Below are 27,076 nucleotides of genomic sequence, written 5' to 3' on the forward strand. Positions count from 1 at the left end.
AGCAAATGAAAAACATTGTTTTAAAACAGTTATAACCTGGGTAATTATAGTATATTTCTTTCCTTTAGTTTTGAGTCAATGATTCAGAGAGCAATTTTAAATGTGAAAAAAGCTGAAGTGTAAAACATTTATCATCAATGTCAACTGAATTAAATCTGAATGATAAAGTTCAATCATTCTTATATTAGAACTCACTCAATATGATAATTCAAAGAATAAGAGAATCATTTAAAAATTTTAAAAAGTGAACAATACAACTTAAGAATAATCCAAGTACATGGGGCTCCTGGTGGGGTCAGTCGGTTGAGCGCCCGACTCTTGGTTTCTGCTCAGATTGTGATCTCAGGGTCCTGAGATAAAGCCTTGTGTCATACTCAGCATGGAGTCTGTCTGAAATTCTCTTTCTCCCTCTGTCCATCCCCCCTGCTCATGCTTTCTAAACAAACAAACAAACAAATAAGATCTTAAAAGAAAAAAAAAAAGAACCCAAGTATGGTACAATTTTGTTTTTAAGTAGGCTCCATGCCCAGCATGGAGCCCAATGAGGGGCTTGATTTCATGAGCCTGAGACCAAGACCTGAGCTGGTCAACCGACCAGGCACCCCAAAGTTCAAATTTTTAGAGCACAATTTTTTCTTTTCCTCTCAACAGTCTTGTTTTATACCAACTGGTCTTAAGAAATAAAATGATTCTCTACTATGAATCATTCCGAAAGACCAATTTAGTGAGAATGATGATGAAAACTGAAATTTTTAAAGGGAAGGAACAAATGCTTCCAGAAATTTACCAAATTGCTATAAAGGAAGTAGAGGAAAACTATACAATGCATATAACCAAAATGTAATTTGCAGTGAAATGAATTAAAGCATATTACAGATCAATAAATTAACCTGTAAAAACAGATTGACTTCTCTTAATTTTTCCTCCATATCCAGCCTTGCCCTTTTGTCCAGTTCCCGTTTATATTGTTCTATTCTACTGTATTCTGCCATATTGACTTCTGCATGACTCTTCAGGTTTACTACTTGTTGTTCCAACTTCTTTTTATCCTTCTCTAGTTTTTCACATTTTTTCTGTAGTTCCTTCATAGATAATAACTTCTGAGAGAGAACCTGGTTTTTTTCATCCAGTTGTAGACATTTTGAAGACGCAGTTTCTAGTTTTGCTGTAAGATCATCAACCTGAATAAATAAAATAATACAGTTTGGAAGTAGAGTGAAAACAGTCTAATGCAAAACTATGACCAAAAATTTTTTTGAAGATTTTATTTTTAAGTCTCTACACCCAACATGGGGCTCAAACTCACAACCCCAAGGTCAAGAGTCACATGCTCTACTGACTGAGCCAGCCAGGTGCTCAAATTTTAAATTAAACTGATTTTCAACAAAATGTTATCTATACTGTAGCAGAGTCTTGGAATGTGGAACCTTGAATAACTCAGGAAATCAGGAACAAAATTAAAACCACTAGGAGTTACTAAAAGAGATGTCTGCTATCGTTCTCTTTGCCACCCATTTGTACTTGATTTTATACTTTTATTTCTCTATGATTGTTTCAGATCTTTCCTCCATAAAATAACTGTTAAGTCACGTCTTAGTACAAAGTCGCTTGACCCTTCCCCCTCACCTTAACACCTCATAATTTTTTTAAAAGATTTTATTTATGTATTTGAGAGGGAGAGAGAGTGAGAGCACAAGAGCAAGGGGAGGGAGAAGCAGCCTCCTCACTGAGCAGGGAGCCTGGCGTGCCACAGTACATCATTAGTCCCAGCATGCCAGGATCACGACCCAAGCCAAAGGCAGACACTTAACTGACTGAGACACCCACGTGCCCTGGTACTCCATAATTCTTAAAGAAGTTTTAGGAATATCATATTGACTTATGTAGGTCTGAGCCAATAAATGCTTATCAAAATAAGACTTTGAAAATAAAACTCTAATTAATGAATCTATAAATACTGACTCTAATACCATAAGCCTTTTTCTTTTCTTTTCTTTTTTTTTAAAGATTTTATTTATTTATTTGACAGAGATAGAGAAAGCCAGTGAGAGAGGGAACACAAGCAGGGGCAGTGGGAGAGGAAGAAGCAGGCTCATAGCAGAGGAGCCTGATGTGGGGCTTGATCCCATAACGCCAGGATCACGCCCTGAGCCGAAGGCAGACGCTTAACCACTGTGCCACCCAGGCGCCCCTTTCTTTTTTCTTTTTCTTTTCTTTTCTCTTCTTTTCTAAGATTTTATTTATTGAATGACAGGGAGAGAGACAGACAGCGAGAGAGGGAACACAAGCAGGGTGAGTGGGAGAGGAAGAAGCAGGCTCCCAGCAGAGCAGGGAGTCTGATGCGGGGCTCAATCCCAGAATGCTGGGATCACACCCTGACTGGAAGGCAGATGCTTAACGACTGAGCCACCCAGGTGCCCCCAAAGGCTTTTTCTAAATTACAAATGTTTTATGCTAATCTGAATTGCAGTCTGAGGAGAAATGATTCGCAGGGTTTAAGAAATCACATCTCTAGGTAAAAAAATTTAGTGAGATGATCCATATATTTTTGGACCATAAAGAACACAAAAAACAAAAAACCTTAATTCAACAGTGCTACAATCCTTCGTTACTTCCCACAAAATAAGAGAACATACTAAGCAACAAAAACAACCAAAAAACTTGCTGGAGTTTCAGTGATGCTGAGTTGGGAAGAACTTCTTTCCTTTAGATATGATTGGTAAGACAAGGTGAGTGGATGTGGTGGTTATATAAATTCCTTGACACTTCTCCTATGACAATCCCTCCCCTTAATATGTGCTTGCCTTAGCAACTGGTTTCTAGTGAATAGAATATGGCAGGCTGCTATATGATTTTTTTTTATTATGATATGTTAGTGACCACACATCATTAGTTTTTGATATAGTGTTCCATGATTCATTGTTTGAGTATACACCCGGTGCTCCATGCAATACGTGCCCTCCTTAATACCCATCACCGGGCGGGCCCATTTCCCCCCCCCAAACCCTCAGTTTGTCTATAGTCTCTCATGGTTCATTTTTTTCATGATTTTTTTTTATTATGATATGTTAGTGACCACACATCATTAGTTTTTGATATAGTGTTCCATGATTCATTGTTTGAGTATACACCCGGTGCTCCATGCAATACGTGCCCTCCTTAATACCCATCACCGGGCTGGCCCATTTCCCCCCCCAAACCCTCAGTTTGTCTATAGTCTCTCATGGTTCATTTCCCCCTGTTTACCCCCCTTCATTTGCCCCTTCCTTCTCCCCCCCCAAACCCTCAGTTTGTCTATAGTCTCTCATGGTTCATTTTTTCATGATTTTTTTTTTATTATGATATGTTAGTGACCACACATCGTTAGTTTTTGATATAGTGTTCCATGATTCATTGTTTGAGTATACACCCGGTGCTCCATGCAATACGTGCCCTCCTTAATACCCATCACCGGGCTGGCCCATTTCCCCCCCCAAACCCTCAGTTTGTCTATAGTCTCTCATGGTTCATTTCCCCGTTTACCCCCCTTCATTTGTCCCTTCCTTCTCCTACCGATCTCCCTGCTATTCCTTATGTTCCACAAATGAGTGAAAACCATACGATAAGTGTCTTTCTCTACTTGACTTATTTCACTCAGCATAATCTCCTTCAGTCCCATCCATGTTGATGCAAATGTTGGGTATTCATCCTTTCTGATGGCTGACTAATAGTCCATTGTATATATGGACCACATCTTCTTTATCATTCGTCTGTTGATGGACATCTCGGCTTCTTCCACAGTTTAGCTATTGTGGACAATGCTGCTAGGAACACTGGGGTGCATATGGCCCTTCTCTTCACTACATCTGTATCTTTGGGGTAAATACCCAGTAGTGCAAGTGCTGGGTCATAGGGTCTGCTATGTGATTTTGAAGGCTAGGTTAGAAAATGTGATATAGCCTCCATCTCACTTTCTTTTTCTAGGGAAGCTCACCCTTAGAATCTAGCTGTTGTGGGAAAGCCCAGGCCACCCACTGAGTCTTCATGTAGATATTCTAGCTGAGACTGCCCCAGCTACCATCCTAGCCAAAAGCCAGCCTCAACAGCCAAACATGTGCATGAACAAGGTTTTAGGTGATTCTAGTTCCCAGCTTCCAGTCATCCCAGGTGATGCCAAATGAAGAAGAAATGAGTTGGCCTTATTCAGCCTTGTCTAAAGATTTGTGAACAAGATAAATGTTGTTTTGAGCCACTGGGTTTTGAGATGGTTTATTTTGCAGCAATAAATAATTGGTACAGATACTGATATCAAAAATGGGGTGCTGCCATTAAAAAAAAAACAACTAAACTAAACTAAAACAAAACCTCCTTTGAACCAGGAAGTGGAACCTGAAAGGACGTAGAGAAGATTGAGAACCAAAAGGGCTTCCAAGAGACTGCTAGTGGAAACCTGACAGCCCTTAAAGAGGCTTACAGCAAAGGTTTCTAGACAAGTGAAGAAAATGACACTACAGGGAAAGGAACTCGTGCCACAAACACTTGAAAGTAAAAATGATAGGAGAGATAAGCTACAGAAAGACTATTCGATACGAAGCAACCAGGATTTACTGGGTTCAAGTAGCTGCTCCTCATTTACAGCCTCTCTACATGCTGAATTGTCAAACAATGCTAAAATAAAGAAATGGCTTCTGGGTTAAGAGCAAATCCAGGAAAACATGGCCTGTGGATGAAGCCAAGACTATAAAACCCTTTATTAAGAACTTGGAAGGATGTAAGGTGCGCCTCGAATTTCTTTAAGGATCTTCAGAGTATGAGAATTTTAAAGGCACTGTCAAGTAAGAGCTTCACAGGAAACCTGAGGTGAAAAGCTTATCTCAAAAAGATCCGGGAGAATGGCTTTTCTAATGGCATGAAAATCATTAATATTCACAGAAAACTCAAAAACTGAAGAGAATTATAGTACCAAAACACTGCTTGCGAGCTTGCACTAAAAGAGACCAAGATAGTACAAACTGAAAATAGGCCTTTGGGTCTTAGAAGTCCCACCAGGAAGAAGCAGGCTAAAAAACAGCTACAAACACAGGTCATTCCTTATGAAAAGGACAGAACTGAGAGCTCAAAGAGGAGAGCAAAGAGCCATGGAGAAGCATTCCCATGGTTAGGACTAAGTCCTAACTGAAGAACTGAGCACGCTTCAGGCTGTATTTGAAAACTGCTATGGACTAGTATGCTTCCCATCTTCATTCTGAATGGGAGAGTCCTTAGCAGGTTTCCAGAATGTTGCATTTTGAGTGGTAGAGAACGGTCTCTTTAATTTCCAAGTCTTCACATTGAGAGGACATGTACTCAAGGGACTATACTTTAGACACCTTATCCCCGCTGCAACTGATTAAGATGGTAAGATCTTGGACTCAAGCCTGAACCTGATGCCATGATAACTGAGATTTGTGGGAGGTATTGGGAGGAGGTGAGTGTATTTTTTATGTGGGAGGAATACAAAAAATTGTGGCTGGTGGGTAAATTACACTGATTTTTAAATGTGTCCACAGGTTTTTAAATATTCATTCCATTAAAAAAAATAAAGACCATGGGTCAACCTTAGTGACTTTCTCCTCACAAACAGAATACGGTAAATGTCATGCTGTGTGTATATTCCAAGGCTAGGTTACAAAAGGCCATAGAGCTTCTGCCTTGCTCTGTATGTTAGGCTGCTTGCTGGAATTTAGCCCCGCATCTTGTGAGGTGGCTCAGGCCACAAAGAGAGTCTCGTTGTGCCAGTGTAATAAGTGCTTCAGCTGCCTGCCCTAACTATAGTCCTAGGCAACACCCAGGATCAACACCACCAGACATGAGTGAACAACTCTTCAAACAGTTCCAGCCTCAAACCTTTCAGCTGCCCCACCTGAAGCCAGGGGAACAGAAACAAGCTGTCCTGGCCACACTTTTCCTAACAGTAGATTTGTGAACAAAATAAATGTTATTTCTTTAAGCCACTAAACTTTGGGGAGTTTGTTAAGAAAAGACAAAAAAGACAAAGAGAAAAATGGGCGATAAAAAGAGTGAATAAGATACATATATAGAAGAATTGGTCTCCATTAAAGTGGAAAGTAATAAATGTTAAGATTAATTTATTAATGACAAACAGTGCTAATGAGAAGCAGCACATAACTAGAAGCAAGATCTAATCAGTTTTTCTCTCCATTTTCCCCCACTTAGGATGACATTACCTGTGCATTCTTTATATATGACCTTTATTATGTTGAGGTACGTTCTTTCTAAACCTACTTTGTTGAGGGTTTTCATCATGAATGGATGCTGTACTTAGTCAAATGCTTTTTCTACATCTATTGAAATGATCAGATGATCCTTCTTCTTTCTTTTATTAATGTGGTGTATCACATTGATTGATTTGCAGATGTTGAACCACCACTGCAACCCAGGCATAAATCCCATTTGATCATGGTGATTATTTTTTTAATGTATTGTTAAATTCAGTTTGCTCAAAAAGTTAAAAACAGAGCTACCCTACAACCCAGCAATTGCACTAATGGGTATTTACGACCAAAGATACAGGTGTGATTAATGACTACAAGAAGTCTTTTTCTTTTAATATAGGAAAAGATATTTAATTTCACTCTGTATTAATTAATGAAAATGCAAATTAAAGCTCCATTGTAATACAACTTTTAAAAATCTGACTGACATAAACAGATCAACAATGTTTTAAAGACTATGGTTTTGCAGTATGGAGGTTCCTCAAGATGTTAAAAATAGCTACCCTACGACCTGACAATTGCACTATTAGGTATTTCCCCCAAAGATAACAGATGTAGTGAAAAGAAGGGCCATATGCACCCAAATGTTCATAGCAGCAATGTCCACAAGAGCCAAACTGTGGAAGGAGCCAAGATGCCCTCCAACAGATGAATGGATAAAGAAGACAAGTCCATATATACAATGGACTATTACTCAGCCATCAGAAAGAATGATCACCCAACATTTGCATCAACATGGATGGGACTGGAGGAGATTATGCTGAGTGAAATAAGCAGAGAAAGACAATTATCACATGGTTTCCCTCATTTGTGGAACATAAGGAATAGCAGGGAAATCGGTAGGAGAAGGAAGGGAAAAATGAAAGGGGGGGGATAGCAGTGAGGGAGATGAACGATGAGAGACTATGGACTACGGGAAACAAACTGAGGGCTTTAGGGAGGAGGGGGATGAGGGGATGGGCTAGCCTGGTGAAGGGTATTAAGAAGGGCACATATCGCATGCAGTACTGGGTATTATACGCAAACAATGAATCAGGGAACACTATATCAATAGCTAAAGATGTACTGTATGGTGACGAACATAGTCATAAAAAATAAAATAAAATAAAAAATTCAGTGTGCTAGTATTTTGTTGAGGATTTTTGCATCTATGTTCATAAGAGATAGTGGCCTGTAGTTCTCTTTGCAGTGTCTTTATCTGGTTTTGGTATCAGGGTAATACTGGCCTCATAGAATGCATTTGGAAGTTTTTCTTCCTTTTCTGTTTTTTGGAACAGTTTGAGAAGAATAGGTACTAACTCTTCCTTGAAATGCTTGGTAGAATTTGCCTCTGAAGCCATCCGGTCCTGGACTTGGGTTTTTTTTTTTTTTTTTGGAGTTTTTTTATTACGATTCAATTTCTTTGCTGGTTATCAGTCTTCAAATTTTCTTTCTTCTTTTTTTTTTTTTAAAGATTTTTTTTTTTATTTATTTATTCGACAGAGACAGAGACAGCCAGCAAGACAGGGAACACAAGCAGGGGGAGTGGGAGAGGAAGAAGCAGGCTCATAGCAGAAGAGCCTGATGTGGGGCTCGATCCCAGAACGCCGGGATCACGCCCTGAGCCGAAGGCAGACGCTTAACCGCTGTGCCACCCAGGCGCCCCGAAGAGTCAGATGCTTAACTGTCTAAGCCACCCAGGCACCCCTATTAGTGGTTTTTGATATATGATTTGTATATAACCTCTTCTGCATATAGCAGTCTTATATTAAGTTGCTGCTCATTTAAGTTTGAACCCATTCTTTTCTTCTCCCTATGCTTTAGATAAGGTATTATATTTTATATCCTTTTTTCCTGTGTTCCTTAGGTTTTACATAAATGTTCATTTTTGCTACTTGTTTGTGTCCTGCCTTGATACTGTCACTTTTGGTCTCTTCTTTCCACTCAAAGAGTCCCCATTAATATTTCTTGCAGGGTTAGTTTAGTGGTCACAAACTCCTTTAGTTTGTGTCTGGGAAACTCTCTCTCTCCTTCTATTCTGAGTCATAGGCTTGCTGGATAGAGTCTTCATGGCTACAGATTTTTTCCGTTCACCACGTTGAATATATCATGCCACTCCCTTCTGGCTTGCAAAGTTTCTGTTGAAAAAATTCCTGCTAGCCTTAAGGGGCTTCCCCTGGAAGTTACTGCCTTGTTTTCCTGCTTTTAAGATGTTATCTTCATCAGTATACACTGCAAATTTAATTACAATATGTCTTGGTGTTGGCCTGCTTTTGTTGATTTCGATGGGACTTTTCTCTGCCTCCTGGATCTTGATGTCTGTTGCCTTCTGCAGATTAGGGAAGTTTTCTGCTATTATTTGTTGAAATAAATTTTCTTACCCTTTTTCTCTCTCTTCTTCTACTGGGATTCCTATAACATGAATGTTATTACATTTGATGGAGTCACTGAGCCCCCCAGGTCTAGTCTCATTTGGCATAATTCTTCTTTCTCTCCCTTCTTCAGCTTCAGTGCTTTCCATTAATTTGTCCTCTACGTCATAATCTGTTCCTCTTCCTCCAGCCTGCTGTCCATTGCATCAGGTGTGTTTCTCATCTCACCGATTGCACTCTGCATCTCTGATTCTTTTTTAACTCTTTTATCTCTGTTGTGAGGGTCTCACTGATGTCTTCCATTCTTTTCTCAAGTCCAGTGAGTATCCTTATGATCACTGCTTTAAATCCTCCATCAGGCATGATATTTATAACTGTCTCACTTAAATCTCTGGCCCCGTGGCCTTATGCTGTTCTTTCATTTGAGATTAATTTCTCTGTTTTCTCATTTTGTCTAAGTCTCTACCAGCTTCTCTGTGTTAGAAAAGCCAGTTATGTCACCTGCTCCTGAAAGTAACGGACTTATGAAAAAGACGCCATGTAGTGCCCAGGGTCTGGCACTTAGGGGAGTGTCTCCAGTGTGTGCTATATGGACTCTGCTATTGTGTTCTGGCTGCTCTATCCTTCAGGCCAGTTATCGGTAGAGGATCTCCCTACCTGCTGTTGGCAGTGTTTGGTACCTGGCCTCAATGTAGCAACTTTTAACTAGGTGTGCTCTGGTGTGCTTGTGAAATAAGATCTGTCACCCCCTCCAATGGAACTGAGGCCCTCCCAAATCTGGTCAGGAGACATGGTGTGGGCAGGGGCTTGTGCTGGTCTTCTGGAGGTAAGGCCTGCTGTGCTGGAACTGAGGCAAGAATGACTGAGCAGGCAGCTCCACTGGAGTGCAAGGGGATGTTGCTTGGTCTAAGCCAGTGTCAGAGCTACACTGCTCCCCACAGGTGGCTCTCTGTTTGTGCTGAGGGCCAGTGGAGGGAAATGGCACCAGCTGGTTCCTTTGCTCCCAGAGAGGTGTCTCCATGAACACCACCTCTCAGGGACGTGCTCTGAAAAGAGCAAGTAATCTCCCCACTGTATGCCCCAGGCATTGTTCAGATTGCTGTTTCCATGCTGCATGCTCCCGGGTTGTTTGCCTGCCTCCTCTCCAAGAGCAGCACAGTGCCCTACAGGCTCTAGCCCAGCCAAGCTCAATGACCTTTAGAACTCCAGGCTTTAAGCCCCCCTAGTTGTAAGCACTTGTGAAATTCAGCCCCTCTCATTTTCCAAGCCAGTGCCTATGGGGAAACGTTCTCTTTGTGCATTCCCATGTACTCCTTTCTCCTGCTTTCTCCATGACCACGACTCCCTCCCCTCTGCAGCAGCCAGGATCTGTTTCTCTCCTAAACCACATCTCTGTGCTTCCTACCTTCTCCGATGTGGTCTCTTCTCTCTCTTTAGTTGTAGAGTTTGTTCTGTCAGTCTTTAGGTAGGAGGTGAACCTACGCTCCTCGTACTCTGCCACCATCTTCCTTTCTCTTAAGACATTTTTCTAGGAGTCCCTTCAATTACAAATTATTACGACTAGGCAGGAATGCCTCTATAGAATTTCCCCTCAAGTTAGGGGAGAAGAAAGACTGGCAAGCAGAGAGAGAGTATGATTTGAAGTAGAACAGCTGAGAAACCAGAAATAGTTTAAACCAAAATTGGACCTTTTACCTGATCTCCATTAACTGAAATTCTAAAAGAAATAGGCAGCCTTGAGTATTTTTTAATCAATCGAATACTCAATCTTCATTCTACTTTCATCAGTGAGGAAATAAAGAGAACATTATGGAATCCTTTCTCTTACTCCAAGCTTATTTGCGTGGGGAGGTAAGTAAGACCATCTCATCTTTATGTTGTACCACAATGCTTCCCCATATCATACAAACTGGCTTTGAAATGTTTTTGGAATTCAAATTGCTAATCCATTTGTCTCTGATAACTCAGTTAAACACTACCTGATATTTTACAGCTGTATTCTTGAAATAATATAATGAAATGCTTATTCCATTAATTATGTATTGAGCTATTACAATACCTTATCTTTCTATTTAAAGTCCAAGAAGATGGATACAGACAACTGTGTTTTCTGAGAATGTAGGATCTGTGCCAAGAACAGGATCAGCACCAGTGTTATACACAAGAACCAAGTGAAAAAGTATCTGTGAGTTGCAAGATGAAGGATTAGCAAGATTTGAACACAGGAAAGCCGACGGCCCACAGTTCATCTTTTCCTTCCTAGATGGTGAAATTTATGGATGAGTCTATGCTTTATCACAAGTTAATAAAACATAATGAAGTAAAGAGTAGACAGCAGATCCTACAACCAAGATTTGATGGAAATGGACGTGGGAAGCACTGAGTGAGAGACTTAAGATATGAATGGAGAAAAGAAACAGGACTCTACCTTTTTGAGCCTAACTTCACATCATATCATGGAGTCAGCAAGGCATAAACTGGTAAAAGTCTTCCTCGAGAAGCAAAAAATTTCTACAGGAGTAAAGTTAAGTTCTACTACACTGACTTTTTATTATTACATAAGTGAGTGGTAATTTGCAAGACGAGCAGGGAAGAATTCTCATAAAATTTGATTGAGGAGTGACATAAGGATAAACAGATAGATCAGTGTATTAGAATTGACAATCTAAAAATAAACTGTCACATTATGGTGAACTGATTTTCAACAAGGGTGTCAGACAATTAAATGGAGTAAGAATAAGTCTTTTTAACAAAAGCTACTGAGACAAATGGATATGCACATGCAAAGTAATAAAGTTACACCTCTACCTCACAGCATATATACAAAATTAACTCAAAATATAAGAGCTAAAATTATAAAACTCTTAGGAAAAAAACATAAGTGTATCATTTGTGACTGGATTTGGCAACAGTTTCTTTGATAGGACACCAAAAGACAAAAGCAGATTAAGTATATTTCATCCAAATTAAAAACTTCTTTGCTTCAAATATCACCACCAAGAAAGTGCAAAGGCAAGCTACTGAATAAGAGAAAATATTTGAAAATCCTATATCTGATAAGGGATTTGTATTTAGGATATATAAGTAACTCTAACAATAATGAAAAGACAATCCAATAAATAAATGGGCAAAAGGACTGATTTGTTCTTTAAGGAAGATATAAAAATGGATAATAACTGGGGCGCCTGGGTGGCACAGCAGTTAAGCGTCTGCCTTCGGCTCAGGGCGTGATCCTGGCGTTGTGGGATCGAGCCCCACATCAGGCTCCTCCGCTATGAGGCTGCTTCTTCCTTTCCCACTCCCCCTGCTTGTGTTCCCTCTCTCGCTGGCTGTCTCTATCTCTGTCGAATAAATAAATAAAATCTTTAAAAATAAAAAAAAATGGATAATAACCACATAAACAGATGAGATGCTTAACATCATTAGTTTGGGGTTTTTTTTTTAAGATTTTATTTGTTTATTTGACAGAGAGAGAGTGCACACGCACAAGCAAGGGGAGGTGCAGAGGGAGAGGGAGAAGTAGGCTCCCTGCTGAGCACAGAGATCGACGTGGTGCTCGTGATCCCAGAACCCTGGGAGCATGACCTGAGCGGAAGGCAGACGCTTAACCTACTGAGCCACCCAGGCGCCCTTCAACATCATTAGTTTTAAGAAAAATACAAATCAAAACCACAAGATCGATGGAACTCATCAAGTGTATTATGCTAAGCTAAACAAGTCAGTCAGAGAAAAATAAGTACCATATGATTTGCCTCATATGTGAAATTTAAGAAACAAAACAGATGAACACAGCAGAAGGGTGAAAAAAAGAAGAGAAAGGGAGGCAAACCATAAAAGACTCTTAACTACAGAGAAAAAACTAAGTCTTGCCGTAGTGGAGGGAGGTGGGTTGGGGGTGGGCTAGATGAATGATGGGTATTAGGAGGGCACTTGTTGTGATGAGCACTGGGTGTTGTATATAAGTGATGAATCACTAAATTCTACTTCTGAAACCAATATGTTAATTAACTAGAATTTAAATAGAAACTTGAAACAAACAAACAAAAAAACCCATAAGATGACACAGCACACCCACCAGGATGGCTATAATAAAAACAACAGATAATGACAAACATTGGCAAAAGTCAGGAAAAATGAGAACCCTCAAACACTGCTGATGAAAATGTAAAATGGTGCAGCCACGTTGGAAAAGTGTGGCAGTTCCTTAAATGTTAAAAAAAAAAAAAAAGGTTAAAGAGAGTAACCATGTGACCCAGCAATTCCATTTATAAGTATATACCCAAGAGAAATGAAAATGTTCACATACAAACTTGTACATGTGTGTCTACAACAGCATTATTAACAACAGTCAAAAAGCAAAACAAACCAAAGGCCCACCAACTGATAAAGGAATAAATAAAATGTGGTCTGTCCACATAGTGGGATACTATTCAGCAATAAACAGAAATAAAGTACTGACACATGCTACAAAATAGGTATACCTTGAAAACATTATGCTAAATGAAAGAAGGCAGTCACGAAGGAACACATATTGTGTGATTCCGTTGATATGAAATGTCCAAAATAGGCAAATCTATAGAAACAGAGAGTAGAGTACTGGTTCCCTAGGGCTAAGAAGAGTAGGGAAGGGGAAACTAGCATAGGGTGACAGGTAAAAGGTACAGGGTTTCTTTCTAGGGTGACAAAATGTTCTAAAATTGACTATGGTACTCTTTGAATATGCATGTTATGTTCATTTATCTCAATAAAGCTGTTACAAAAAAAAATGTAGCGAGTATATAAAATTAACAGGAAAATCTGTATTTCACTGCTCAAAGCACTGAGTGACTTATTTGCCAAAATTAAATGATTTTAGAGTCCCAAAATTAATTAAAAATTACCTTATGCTTTATCATATTAATCTGAGTATCCATTTCAGTTTAATTGTTTTTTAAATCTCCATGGAAACTAAGCTCTCCATTTTCATATTCACTTACCTCGCTTCTTGTCATGCTTAAAAGTTTCTTAAGTCTGCAGAAGGGATAGAATGAGTAAGTCAGGTTCTTTAAGAGTAAATATTTAATAATTATTTAAATAGATACTATGTTCTATCACATAAACAAATCTATAAATTATGATCTCTCAATTGACCCAATCTCACACTGTTTGAGAACATACTAAATAATAATCTTAGGTAAAAAATATGGAGAAAATTTTTATCACACATATGGCCGTCAAAGAGTTAAAACTGTAACTACATTAAGAGTTCTTATATATGTTATTATTAATATCTATTTTCAGTATATTAATATAATAATCTATTATTAAACAGTGACTATAAACCAGAGACTAGTATCTAAGGTGAAGAAGAAAAGCCTACTTATGTATGAATGTCTTAAAAAGACACAAAAATACATTTTGGTACCTACTAACCACAGTCTCCAACTAGAAAATACATGTAAAACACATCAAGGGAGATAATTCAAAAGGGAGAAACAAGAAAGAAAAATCTTTAAAGTCTGATTTGAGAGAGAGAAGGAAGAGACAGAGCTTTAGAAGAAAGGAAATCAGCAAAGAGATAATGTGTGATGGTCTATGAGACTGTTTCAGAAAAAAAAATCTACATGTCTTGGCTAGGACACTGTTAGCAAAGCGATAGGGATACAAAACAATGCAGAGAAAGAGAGTTAAATGAAAGAAAAGTATTGATGAAAACCAGAGAACAAACTTAAGCACTCAGCAAATAAACAGAAAGGAAGCCCTGTGGGAGCTACAGAGACACTGCAAAGACTTTTTTTTTTTTTTTTTATCTTAGTGGTAAAAACACGACTGCTCATTTTATTCTTCTTTGAGTCAGACATATATTTTTCTATGTATATTTTATAATTTAAAAATGCAGAAAGAAACTATAAGCCAGTTGAACCAGAAAAGATGGCAGAGGAGTAGGATTGCTTAGTTTTATCTGGTCCAGAACTCACTAGATAGCTTATCAAACCATTCTGAACACTTGTGAAATCAACCAGAGATCTAAGAAAATAATGGCTGCAATTCTACAAATAGAAAAGTGACCACCTTTGGGGAGGGAATGTGTTGTGGTGAGCACTGTGTATTATCTAACACTGATGAATCACAGACCTGTACCCCGAAACAAGTAATACTTTATATGTTAATAATCAAAAAAAGAAAAAAAAAAGCGACCACTTTCTGCAAGTCTTTGTTAATTTTCATTTTTACAGCTACATGCTATCGTTTCATTATATTTAATTTTATTTTTATATATAAAAGTTTTTCTTTCTTTACAATTTTGGGATGTAGTTTTCTAACAAACAGACCAAAATAAACACGGGATCCAGTGTATTATTCTGTTCTGTTCACCTCTCTGATTATATTTTTTGTTTTCTTAATTTTAATTTTCTTTCTTTTGGGTTTTGGGTCTCTTCTGATTTGTTTAGTGTGTATTTTTCTGGAGTTCTGGTTGCCATTTTAGTATTTTGTTCTCTCATTCATCCATTTTTCTCTGGACAGAATGACAAGATGGAAAAACTCACCTCAAATAAGAGAACAAGAGACAGTAATGACTGCCAAGGACCTAATTATTTTGGCTATAAGATGTCGGAACTAGAGTTCAGAATAACAAGTATAAAGATACTAGCGGGGCTTGAAAAGAGCATAGAAGACACTAAAGAATTACTTTCTGGAGAAATGAACTAAAATCTAATCAAGTCAATATCAAAAACGATGTTAATGAGATGCAATAAAAAATGGAGGTACTAACTGCTAGAATAAAGAAGGCAGAAAGAAGAAATAGTGATACAGAAGACAAAATGAGGGAGAATAAAGAAGCTGAGAAAGAAGAGAGATAAACTACTGGATCACGAGGGGAGAATTTGAGAGATAAATGATACCATAAAGCAAAACAATATTAGAATAATTGGGATCCCAGTAGGAGAGGAAAGGGGGGGTGGCAGAAGCTGTATTTGAGAAATTACAGCAGAGAACTTCCTTAAAATGGGAAGGAAACAGGTATTTAAATCCAGGAGGCACAGAGAATCCCCTCCAACATCAATAAAAGTAGGTCAACACCTCGACATACAGTAGTGAAGCTTGCAAATTTCAGAGACAAAGAGAAAATCCTGAAAGCAGCTCGGGACAAGAGGTCCTTAACCGACAAGGGTGAAAACATAAGGCTGGTGGGCAGGCCTGTCCACACAGAGCTGGCAGGCCAGAAAGGACGGGCATGATATATTCAATGTGCTAAATGGTAAAAATATGCAGCCAAGAACACATTATCCAGCAAGGCTGTCATTCAAAATAGAAGGAGAGATACAGAGTTTCCAGGACAAACAGAACCTAGAAAATTTGTGAGCACTAAACCAGCCCTGCAAGAAATATTAAAGGGGATCCTTGAAGCCAAGTGAGAGCCACAAAGTAACAAGGACCAGAAAGGAACAGAGACAATATACAGAAACAGTGACATTACAGATAATACAATGGCACTAAATTCATATCTTTCAACAGTGACCCTGAATGTAAATGGGTCAAAAGCCCCAATCAATAGACACAGGGTATCAGATTGGATAAAAAAGCAAGGCCCATTGATATGCTCTCTGCAAGAGACTTGTTTTAGACCCAAGGCACCTCCCGATTGAAAGTGAGGAAGTGCAAAACCATTTATCATGCTAATGGACATCAAAAGAAAGCTGGGGTAGCAATCCTTATGTCAGACAAATTAGATTTTAAACCAAAGACTGTAATAAGAGATGAGGAAGGACACTATCATAATTAAAGGGTCTATCCAACAAGAAGATCTAACAATTGTAAATATTTATGCCCCTAACATGGGAGCAACCTATTATATAAACCAATTAATAACAAAATTAAATAAACACATCAATGATGATACAATAATAGTAGGTAGGGGACTTTAACTCCCCACCCGCTGCAATGGATAGATCACCTAAGCAAAAGATAACAAAGAACAAGGGCTTTGAATGACATACTGGACCAGATGGACTTCACGGATATATTCAGAGCATTTCATCCTAAAGCCACAGGATACACATTCTACTCAGGTGCACATGGAACATTCTCCAGAGTAGATCACACACTGGGTCACAAATCAGGACTCAACCAGAGCAAAAAGATGGAGATTATGCCATGCATATTTTCAGAACACAATGCTTTAAAACTTGAACTCAGTCAGAAGAAAAAAATTGGAAGGACACAAATACATGGAGGTTCAAGAGCATCCTACTAAAGAATGAATGGGTCAACCAGGAAATTAAAGAAGAATGAAAAGAATTCATGGAAACAAAGGAAAATGAAAACACAACTGTTCAAAACCCATGGGATGCAGCACAAGCGGTCCTCAGAGGGAAGCACAGAGCAATGCAGGTGTTTCTCAGGAAACAAGAAAGGTCCTAAATACACAACCTAATCTTACACCTAAAGGAGCTGGAGAAAGAACAGCAATTAAAGCCTAAATGCAGCAGAAGAGAATTAATAACGACCAGATCAGAAATCAATGAAACTGAAACCAAAAGAGCAGTAGAACACAGCAACGAAACTGGGAGCTGGTTAAGAATTAGTAAGATCGATAAACCCCTGGCCAGACTTACCAAAAAGAAGAGAGAAAGGATCCAAATAAATAAAATCACGAATGAAGGAGGAGAGATCACAACCAACACCAAGGAAATACAAACAATTTTAAGGAACATAGTAGGAACGAATATAGGCCAACAAACTAGGTAATCTGGAAGAAATGGATGCATTCCTAGAGACGTATAAACTACCAAAACTGAAACGGGAAGAAACAGAAAACCTGGACAGACCCGTAACCAGCAAGGAAAAATGAAGCAGTTATCAAAAATCTCCCAACAAACAAAACTCCAAGGCCGATGGCTTCCTTCGGGAGTTCTACCAAACATTTAAAGAGGAATTAATACCTATTCTTCTGAAGCAGTTTCAAAAATATAGAAATGGGAGGAAAACTTCCAAACTCTTCCTATGACGCCAGCATTACCTTGATCCCAAAACCACACAAACACCCCACCAAAAAGGAGAATTACAGACCAATATTCCTGATGAACACGGATGCAAAAACTCTCACCAAGATACTACCCAACAGGATCCATCAGTACATTAAAAGGATTATTCACCACAACCAAGTGGGATTTATTCCTGGGCTGCAAGGATGGTTCAACATCCACAAATCAATCAATGTGATATGCTACTTTAAGGAAAGAAAGGACAAGGACCACATGGTCCTCTCGATAGACACAGAAAAAGCAACTGACAAAGTTCAGCATCCTTTCTTGATTAAAACTCTTCACGGTGCAGGGATAGAGAGAACAGAACCTCAATATCATAAAAGCCATCTTCAAAAAGCCCACAGGGAATATCATTCTCCATGGGGAAAAAACGAGGGCTTTTCCCCTAAGGTCAGGAGCATGGCAGGGATGTCCACTCTCACCACTGTTGTTCAGCATAGTACTAGAAGTCCTAGCCTCAGCAATCAGATAACAAAAAGAAACAAAAGGCATCCGAATCCGCAAAGAAGTCAAACTCGCACTCTTCGCAGACGACGTAATACTCTATGTGGAAAACCCAAAGACTCCACCCCAAACTTGTTAGAACTCATACAGGAATTCAGCAAACTGGCAGGATAGAAAAATCAGTGCACAGACATCAGTTGCATTTCTATAGATTAATGATGAGACAGAAGAAAGAGAAATTAAGGAGTCAAACCCATTTACAATTGCACCAAGAACCGTAAGATTAGAAATCAGAAATAACGTATCGCATGGTGCACTGGGTGTTATACGCAACTAATGAATCATCAAACTTTACATCGGAAACTGGGGATGTACTGTATGGTGACTAACATAATAAAAAAAACACTAAAAAAAAAAAGAAATAAACCTAACCAAAGAGGCAAAGGCTCTGTACTCTGAAAACTCTAGAACACTCATGAGAGAAACTGAAGAAACCACAAAGAAATGGAAAAACATTCCACGCTCATGGACTGGAAGAACAAATATTGTTAAAATGCTATGTTACCTAGAGCAATCCATACCTTCAATCCAATCCCTATCAAGATACCATCAACTTTTTTCACAGAGCTGGAACAAATAATCCTAAAATTTGTATGGAACCAGAAAAGAACCTGCATAGCCAAAGGAATGTTGAAAAAGAAAACCAAAGCTCGTGGCATCACAATTCCGGATTTCAAGCTCTGTGACAAAGCTGTAATCATCAAGACAGTATGGTACTGGCACAAAAACATTCTGTTTCTTTGGCCAATGAAACACAATAGAGACCCCAGAAATGGACCCTCAACTCTATGGTCAACTAATCTTTGACAAAGCAGGAAAGAACAGCCAGTGGAAAAAAGACAGTCTCTTCAACAAATGGTGTTGGGAAAATTGGACAGCCACATGCAGAAGAATGAAACGGGACCATTTTCTTACACCATACACAAAAATAGACTCAAACTGGATGGAAGACCTAACTGGGAGACAGGAACCCATCAAAATCCTAGAGGAGAACATAGGCAGCCACCTCTGTGACCTCAGCCGCAGCAACTTCTTGCTAGACATGTCTCCAAAGGCAAGGGAAACAAAGACTTCATCAAGATAAAAAGCTTTTGCACAGCAACGGAAGCAGTCGCCAACACCAAAAGACAACCACAGAATGGGAGACGATATTTGCAAATGACATATCAGTTAGAGGGCTAGTATCCAAAATCTATAAAGAACTTATCAAACTCAACACCCAATAAACAAATAATCCAGGCAAGAAATGGGTGGAAGACGTGAACACACATTTCTCCAAAGAAGACATATAAATGGCCAACAGACACATGAAAAATGCTCATCATCACTCGGCATCAGGGAAATGAATACAAATCAAGACCACCAGGAGATATCACTTCACACCAGTCAAAATGCTAAAATGAACAAGTCAAGAAATGACAGATGTTGGCAGGGATGCAGAGGAAGGGAACCCTCTTACACTGTTGGTGGGAATGCAAGCTGGTACGGCCACTCTGGAAAACAGTATGGAGGTTTCTCAAAAAGTTGAAAACAGAGCTACCCAACGACCCAGCAATTGCACTACTAAGGATTTACCCCAAAGATACAAATGTAGCAATCCGAAGGGGCATCTGCACCCCAATGTTTATAGCAGCAATGTCCACAATAGCCAAACTATGGAAAAAGGCCAGATGTCCAACGACAGATGAACAGATAAAGATGTGATGTGTGTGTGTGTGTGTATATGTATATATATGAATGTATATGTATATATATGAATGTATATGTATATATACACACACACACACAATGGAATGTTACTCAGCCATCAAAAAAATGAAATCGTACCATTTGCCGTGACGTGGATGGTACTAGAGGGTATTATGCTAAGCGAAATAATTCAATCAGAAAGAGAATTATCATTTGAGTTCACGGTATGTAGAATTTAAGAAACAAAACAGAGGAGCCTAAGGGAAGGGAGGAAAAAATAAAAGCAGATGAAATCGGAGCAGGAGACAAATCATAAGAAACTCTCAATCATAGGAAACAAACGGAGGGTTGCTGGAGGGGAGGAGGGTGGGAGGATAGGGTAACTGGATGATGGACATGAAGGAGGGCACCTGATGTAATCAGGACAGGGTGTTATGTAAACTGATGAATCCCTGAACTCTTCCTCTGAAACTAATAATACACCATAGGTTGATGAATTGAATTTAAATTAAACAATAATACAAAATAAGAATATAGAAGCCAAACCAAGATAACTTTTGAGGTGATTAAACAATGACACAGAGAGGTTTTTAGATACTAAAATATTGGTTTGAAGGGAAGAACACTATTAAAAGGAAAGATTACCAAAGAACAAAGATATCTTGCAGAAACTATTCAAGGTGGACGATGAAAAGTGCAGTTGCTATTGTTAGGGGAACTATTGTTACTATTTAAGGAATCTAATTAAAGTGTAAGCATAATATTTTGGCAAGAATTTGTATTTAGGTTTTAATAAAGTAAAATGATAGTTAAATCAATTAATTAATGGTTAAAATGATCTGAAATATTAGTCTTACCTAGTAATCTCTTTTTCTAATTGACCACTTTTCTTCATTTCTTGATCCAAACAATATTCCAGAGGTTGTTTTAACTCAATAAATTTCTTCATCTCTCCCCTTTCATCATCACACTTTGAAAAAAAATTTTAAAGAAAATTATTTTTAAAAATCTAGATACTCATTCTTCTTTCATAAAATATTATTTCTCATGAATTCATGACTAAGACATGTATAGACAGTTTCATAAACTACATTTTATAAATTTTATAAATTAAAATTTATAATTTTATGTTTTATCATTATATAAACGGTTTATAATTAAATTTAATTTTAAATGTATATAATGTAGTTTGAAATTTATAATTTTAAATTTTATCTAATGTAGTTTTACAAACCTGATGCCAATAAAAACAAATTTCAAATGTAAGGAACTTTCTTCAAACAGCTTAAACTGATTTTACACTGTCATCATTATTTTTTCTAGAATTTAAATTGCCAAAATTTACTTGTGAAATACAGAGGTTCTTACCCATATTAATACTAAGTGTTAATGAAAACATTTTAAAAGTGGCTATACTTACATTTTACTTTCTAACGATGCCCTAGAAGCATTTTCATCCATAGCTTAAGATACTCTGCGTTCTGTGAGATCACACCTTTCTAAGATAACCTCTGAAAAATTCCCATGCAGTCCCCATTACAGTTTTGATGATCATCTGACTTTAGGATGAGATACTCTCATTCTCTGCAAGCATTTCAAGCATTCTCTGCAAAATTTCAATTTCTTTTCTATTAACTACTTTTCTCTTTAAATAAAGTTTAAGTCTTCTCGATATTATAGAAAAACTTTTGCTTAACTCCTGAAGCTTTTACTATCATCCTGCTTCTCCCCTTTCGCTGGCCTTGAACATTCTTTATTTAATGTGTCCTTTCATCCACAGATTCAACTTTTCATCACTTTTCTTCTTTTCACTAAAATCTGCGCTTCCATCCTGGAATTCCACTAAAAAATTTTGAGGGTCATCAAGGATCTTTTTTTTAAAGTCCTTATCCACTTTACTTCTCAGCAGCCCCTGAAAACAAGACCACACCCTCCCCTCTGCTCTTCTAATCCCATTTTATTTCTAAATGACAGCAACCGCTAACATTTAGTCCCTGACCCTTGCTCTTCCTCTCTTCAAATCCTCTCCAAGTTGTTTAAATCTCAGGGCTTCAAAACCGGATTCTCTAATCTACATTTCCAGCCTTGACCCCTGTACTGAGGTCATTTGTCCTTTTGATCTTCCTTCTAGTTCCTCACAGACAATATTCAAAACCACACACTCAAAAACCGTTACCTGATGTGGACTACATCAGCTAGTTTTTTTAAAAAATTATTTATTTGAAATAGAGAGAGAGTGCATGAATGGGGGAAGGAGCAGAGGGAGAGGGAGCAGGGAGCCCGGTGCAGGGCTCAATCCCAAGACCCTGAGCTCATGGTCTGAGCTGAAAGCAGGAGCTTAACTGACTGAGCCACCAGGTGCCCCTAGACAGCTAATCTTCTACAGTTTATGTTGACTCTTTTTGGTATTACTTCAAGTATATTGTTATTTTATCATCTCAGGGGGCACCCTTACCCTTAGGATGCTGCCCACCATACTTTGTCTTGCTTTTCTTTTATGATGCAAAGGTTTTTCACAAGGGTCAGATTATCAACTTTTCACCTTTGTTTTCTTTTGAATAATTTCCTATTCCGTAGAGATTTGATCTTAGGGAAGTCTTCTGGAGTTCTTTTCAGAAACATACTTGACTATACTGTTTGGAAGCTTAAGTCAGCCTAGAACGATATATCTCTTCTTCCCAATCCAGATTCTTCACCTCAAAACTGTGTCCATCGAATATCTTAACCCAGTAGTCTCTGGCCTGGGGATTCGTGAGCTAAATCCTTCTAGAGAAGTCAGGACTATGGACTGAGTTGGTTGAAAGCTAAGTTTTTGTTTCACAGGGTAGACCTTAAAGTGGCTAATAATTTTCTGTCATAACCCTAATTCATTTCCATTGGAATCTACAGAACAGCTATGGATATTCTTAAAAACCTGACAATATTTGATACCTTCCTTAATAGATTTCTGTATGACACTGGAGGGGGACAAACCCTGGCATTCTCATTCACAGAAGACTCTTAATCAACATATTGTCATGTTACTGACACGCAATGAAAAGCACAGTAATCCAATGTGACTAATTTATATGAAATCTAGAAAAAAAATAATTTTTGATGTTTCTTGGGCCACGGAAAGGACCAGTCAACAGAATGTGCCAGTTCCCCTCATAGGTATAGCTGTATAATGAAATTTGAAAGTATGCAGCTTTTGTGACTAAAAGAAACTAGTGGTAGGTGCATCTACCTCATTGTTCCAAGTTAGGACTCACAATGCAGTCCTCTCATCTTACATCATTGGTAGCCTCTCCTACAAAGGAGGGTGTAAATGGCACGAGAATCTGGTTCTGCTTGGTAAATAGTTATATGGTTTTCACTACGGATCAATAAGTTGGAATTGGGGATTGCACATTAATTTTTTCTGAGATTTGATTGTTAAATCTCTGAAAGGCTGATTAATTCAAGTGAATGAAAAGAAATGAGCTCCAGAACTTGCAATGAATGCTAGGAGTACTGTTACTACGTAAGGCCCTGATTGAGCACTCATTTCTACTTTTTCACTGGCATCTCTTTTCCTTTTCAAAATCCAACAAAGAGAAAAAGATATTCCTTTGAGAAAAACGTTTGCATAATGACCTAGTAGTCATTCTTGATGAGGACAATAAATTACAAATTTTTAATTACAAATCACAACAAATTATCATTAAGGTAATCCATCCTCAAATCTCATTAAAGGGTTTAGATTACAAGAGAAAGTCAGAACTCAAGATCAAATTATTACTCAAAGTTTGGGAATTTTTAAACATATTGAAAAATATTATTCATCTTGCCCTTCTTAAATACATTCTTCCCCCCACCCCCTCCCTCATCTTCACATCCATCTAGCTGTTCTTGCCAGTGCTTTCTAATTCTTTACTTCCATACTGGCATACCTAAGAATTGTTCACTCCCACCAACCTTTATAAATCTCAATCCGGTACTTATCTCCCTGTTGTTATTACACTGTGTCCTCTTATGATTTGGAGGAATTCCATTTCTTCCTAAGAGTCTTGTCATTATAAGGATCAAGGGGATGTATGTGAAAAAAAATATCAGGGAAAAAAGTTTAAAACAAAACAACTTACCTTTGTAACACCAAGGCCTTCTAACGGCCTGAGAGGTTTTTTAAGAGTGTTGGGTGATGGAATTTCAGGACAAAAAAGGTCATGCACTTTTGTATTTTCATCTTCATGATCAGAATTATCATCCGTAAGTGAAAGCTTATCGCCTACTGTAATAAGGCCACGTTTTGTTTCCACTTAGTAAAAAACAAAATAAAGAGTACATGAAAATATCTGTAATTTTGAATTACTGAGTAACACAAGAATGGACAAACAGCAGTGAATAACACAAGTCTTCAAATAGCTTACAGTTCTTGAATTTCTCACAAGCAGCCATTAGCTTTCTTAAGCTTGGTTTGGGGACATTCTAGAAAAAAATTAATAGTTTTAAGGATTGCAAGTATCACATTTGGTAAAATAATCATAATAGTCGCTATTATCAAATGAGCACCGCTACACAAAGAACACAGCTTTTGGAATCATTCAAATGTAGATTCAAGTCACCATTCTGCCATTTACTAGCCTACATTTTCTCATGGGGTGAGGATTATGAGAGATTTAATAGCTAGTCCCAAAGTGTTACTTTCCTTACCCCTGATTATCATACAAATTCTTCCTGAACCATTTAAAACTAAAGCTAGCCTACAACCCAGCAACTGCACTACTAGGTATTTCTCCAAAGGATACAAACATAGTGATCTGAAGGGGCACCTGCTCCCCAATGTTAACAGCAGCAAGTCCACAATAGCCAAACTATGGAAAGAGCCTAGATGTCCACTGGCAGATGAATGGATAAAGAAGATGTGGCATATACACACAATGGAATATTACTCAGCCATCAAAAAGAACGAACTCCTGCCATTTGCAATGACATGAATGGAACTAGAAGGTATTCTGCTAAGCGAAATAAGTCAGTCAGAGAAAGACGACTACCACGATTTCACTCATATGTGGAAGTTAAGAAACAAAACAGACAAACATAGGGGAAGGGAAGGAAAAAAAAAAGATGAAAACAGGGAGGGAGGCAGACCCTAAGAGACTCTTAACTATAGGCAAGAAACAGGGTTGCTGGAGGGGAGGCAGAGTGGGGGGCAGGGAGTGGAATAAGGAGTGATGGGCATTAAGGAGGGTACTTGAATTAATGAGCACTGGGTGTTGTTTGCAACTAATGAATCACTGAATTCTACCTCTAAAACTAAGAATACAGTATATGTAAATTAAAATGAAATTTTAAATATTTTTAAATACTTTCTTTACCAAAGTAACCTAAAACACAACTTTGTTCCTAGGTAATTGAAAGCATTATTGATAAAAACCCCAAACATTAAGAAATTTAGATTAATTATTTATACTTTAACATGTGTTTGCATGATTTATATTTGCACGAATATCTCTTGTAGGAGAAAATACTAAAATTTAGTGTTTAGTAGTATCTTATTTAGGTAAGTTGGAATTACACTTTAAGTTGGTTTTGTTTGTCAAAATGCTAAAGACAAATGATTGCTTAAATTCAGCTCCTTCCAGAAAAGAGGAAAAAACTAATAATAAACCTTGTAGGGCAATGATTCATGAATGAAAACCACACTCAGACAACACAAAGCCATAACCAAATATATTGACAATGGAGACAGAAAGAGAAGGACTGAAAGAGCAGACTGTAAAGAAATGTTTCTTCAAGGAAAAATTGGGGTAGGGATAAGTCATTAAAAAAAAAAAAAGAGTTGGGGGGAGAAGAAGCAAAAAGGAAAACAATAAGACATGACCAATCAATCAAGCACAAGGTTAAGACAAGGAAAAAAAGGAAAAATGTAAGTACAAAACGTATATGGAAAAAATACGTATTTTCTGGAATATGTAAGTATGATTATGGATATACAACAAACAGAAGTCTCTAAAATTTTTTCAATTACATATTATAAATATATATTACAAATAAATTATAAATATATATAAGACAGAGGCTCTTGTGCATAGTTTATCCCTAATAATACTGACTTTTCTCACTCTACAACTATTTCTTTATAATTACTGTAGTAAAGAATTTAATTTTTTCACTATAGGTTGTTCAATTTGTGGTCATCTATCACTATCTTAAAGCTATAAATTATTACCAGAGAGAGAAAAAAATAGAAAAAGAAATGTTTCTAATAAATCAACTTTACACATGGAGAAAGAACTGGTAATGAGAATTCTAAGGAGAAATGGATTCCTTGAAAGGATATATCTAATGGGACATAGGTGGGGTTAAAGAAAATAGTTGGGCATTTTCATCTACAACTCTAAGCTCACAATTAGAGGATACTAAAAAATACACTGTAACCTTCCTTCTTATTTATTTCTTTGTTTCCTCAACATAATTCATTTGCACTTATAAAGCCTAAACATGAAAATAGAATCTAAATTTGAGCCATATTTTTTAAAATTTATGTATTTAATTATGACATATTATACACATTACATTACTTATAACATTCCATTATACAGAATTCCATCTGTCTGCTCATTTATTCACATTCAAAAATATTAAATTGCCTCTTCCAAGCAAGACTTTATTCTAGGTGTTCCAAGAGATGCACAATTATGTTTCCTAACATCCAGCAGCATATAATGATGCAGGGGCTTTCAAATGAATATTTAAATAAACATAAAATGAGTGATATTTTCAGTTTTAGAATCTGATACAAAGGCTACAAGTAGATATTTTTTAAACTATAATATAAAAGATTTCTGAAATTGGACATTTTACCGTATGGGTATGAAGAGCCTCTGCTTCTAGAGCTGATTATTATTTAAGCCAAACATGTATTCTTCACATAGATAAAGAGTTTTAACTATACTCTCCATGGAATCATTTTGAAAGCACATGGAATGCCTTTGCAATATACATGTTGAGAAACAATTTAAATTTCTGAATTTCCACAATGTCAATTTATTTTAGTCTGAATGTAGAACAAAGGATAGAAACAGAAAAAATATCTTCTGTCATAACACTACAGGCTGCCAAAATAAAAAATGTCCAAGAAAAAACATCTGCAATAAATAATTGGATCCACTAAAGATTTCATTTAGGCATTAGTACTATAAAATTCATGTTTTCTAGAGAAAAAAAGAAAGAAAAAGGAAGGAAGGAAGGAAGGAAGGAAGGAAGGAAGGAAGGAAGGAAGGAAGGA

General features: G+C 37.6%; 1 protein-coding gene across 1 annotated transcript in view; it reads right to left on the bottom strand.

Moving 5' to 3' along the window:
• Nucleotides 1–4: 4 nt before the first annotated feature.
• Nucleotides 5–27,076, bottom strand: part of LOC125282790 (ankyrin repeat domain-containing protein 26-like) — a 47,028-nt gene continuing 19,956 nt past the window's right edge. Inside the window, exons 6-10 of the mRNA XM_057304645.1 lie at nucleotides 24,216–24,273; nucleotides 23,931–24,103; nucleotides 20,685–20,797; nucleotides 13,582–13,615; nucleotides 5–1,181 (exon numbers count right to left, since the gene is read on the bottom strand). Coding sequence (XP_057160628.1) covers nucleotides 861–1,181; nucleotides 13,582–13,615; nucleotides 20,685–20,797; nucleotides 23,931–24,103; nucleotides 24,216–24,273 — 699 coding nt within the window. The 3' untranslated portion in view covers nucleotides 5–860. The remainder of the gene's footprint in view (nucleotides 1,182–13,581; nucleotides 13,616–20,684; nucleotides 20,798–23,930; nucleotides 24,104–24,215; nucleotides 24,274–27,076) is intronic.

This window comes from Ursus arctos, unplaced genomic scaffold (assembly GCF_023065955.2).
Source record: "Ursus arctos isolate Adak ecotype North America unplaced genomic scaffold, UrsArc2.0 scaffold_30, whole genome shotgun sequence".
Lineage (NCBI taxonomy): Eukaryota > Metazoa > Chordata > Mammalia > Carnivora > Ursidae > Ursus > Ursus arctos.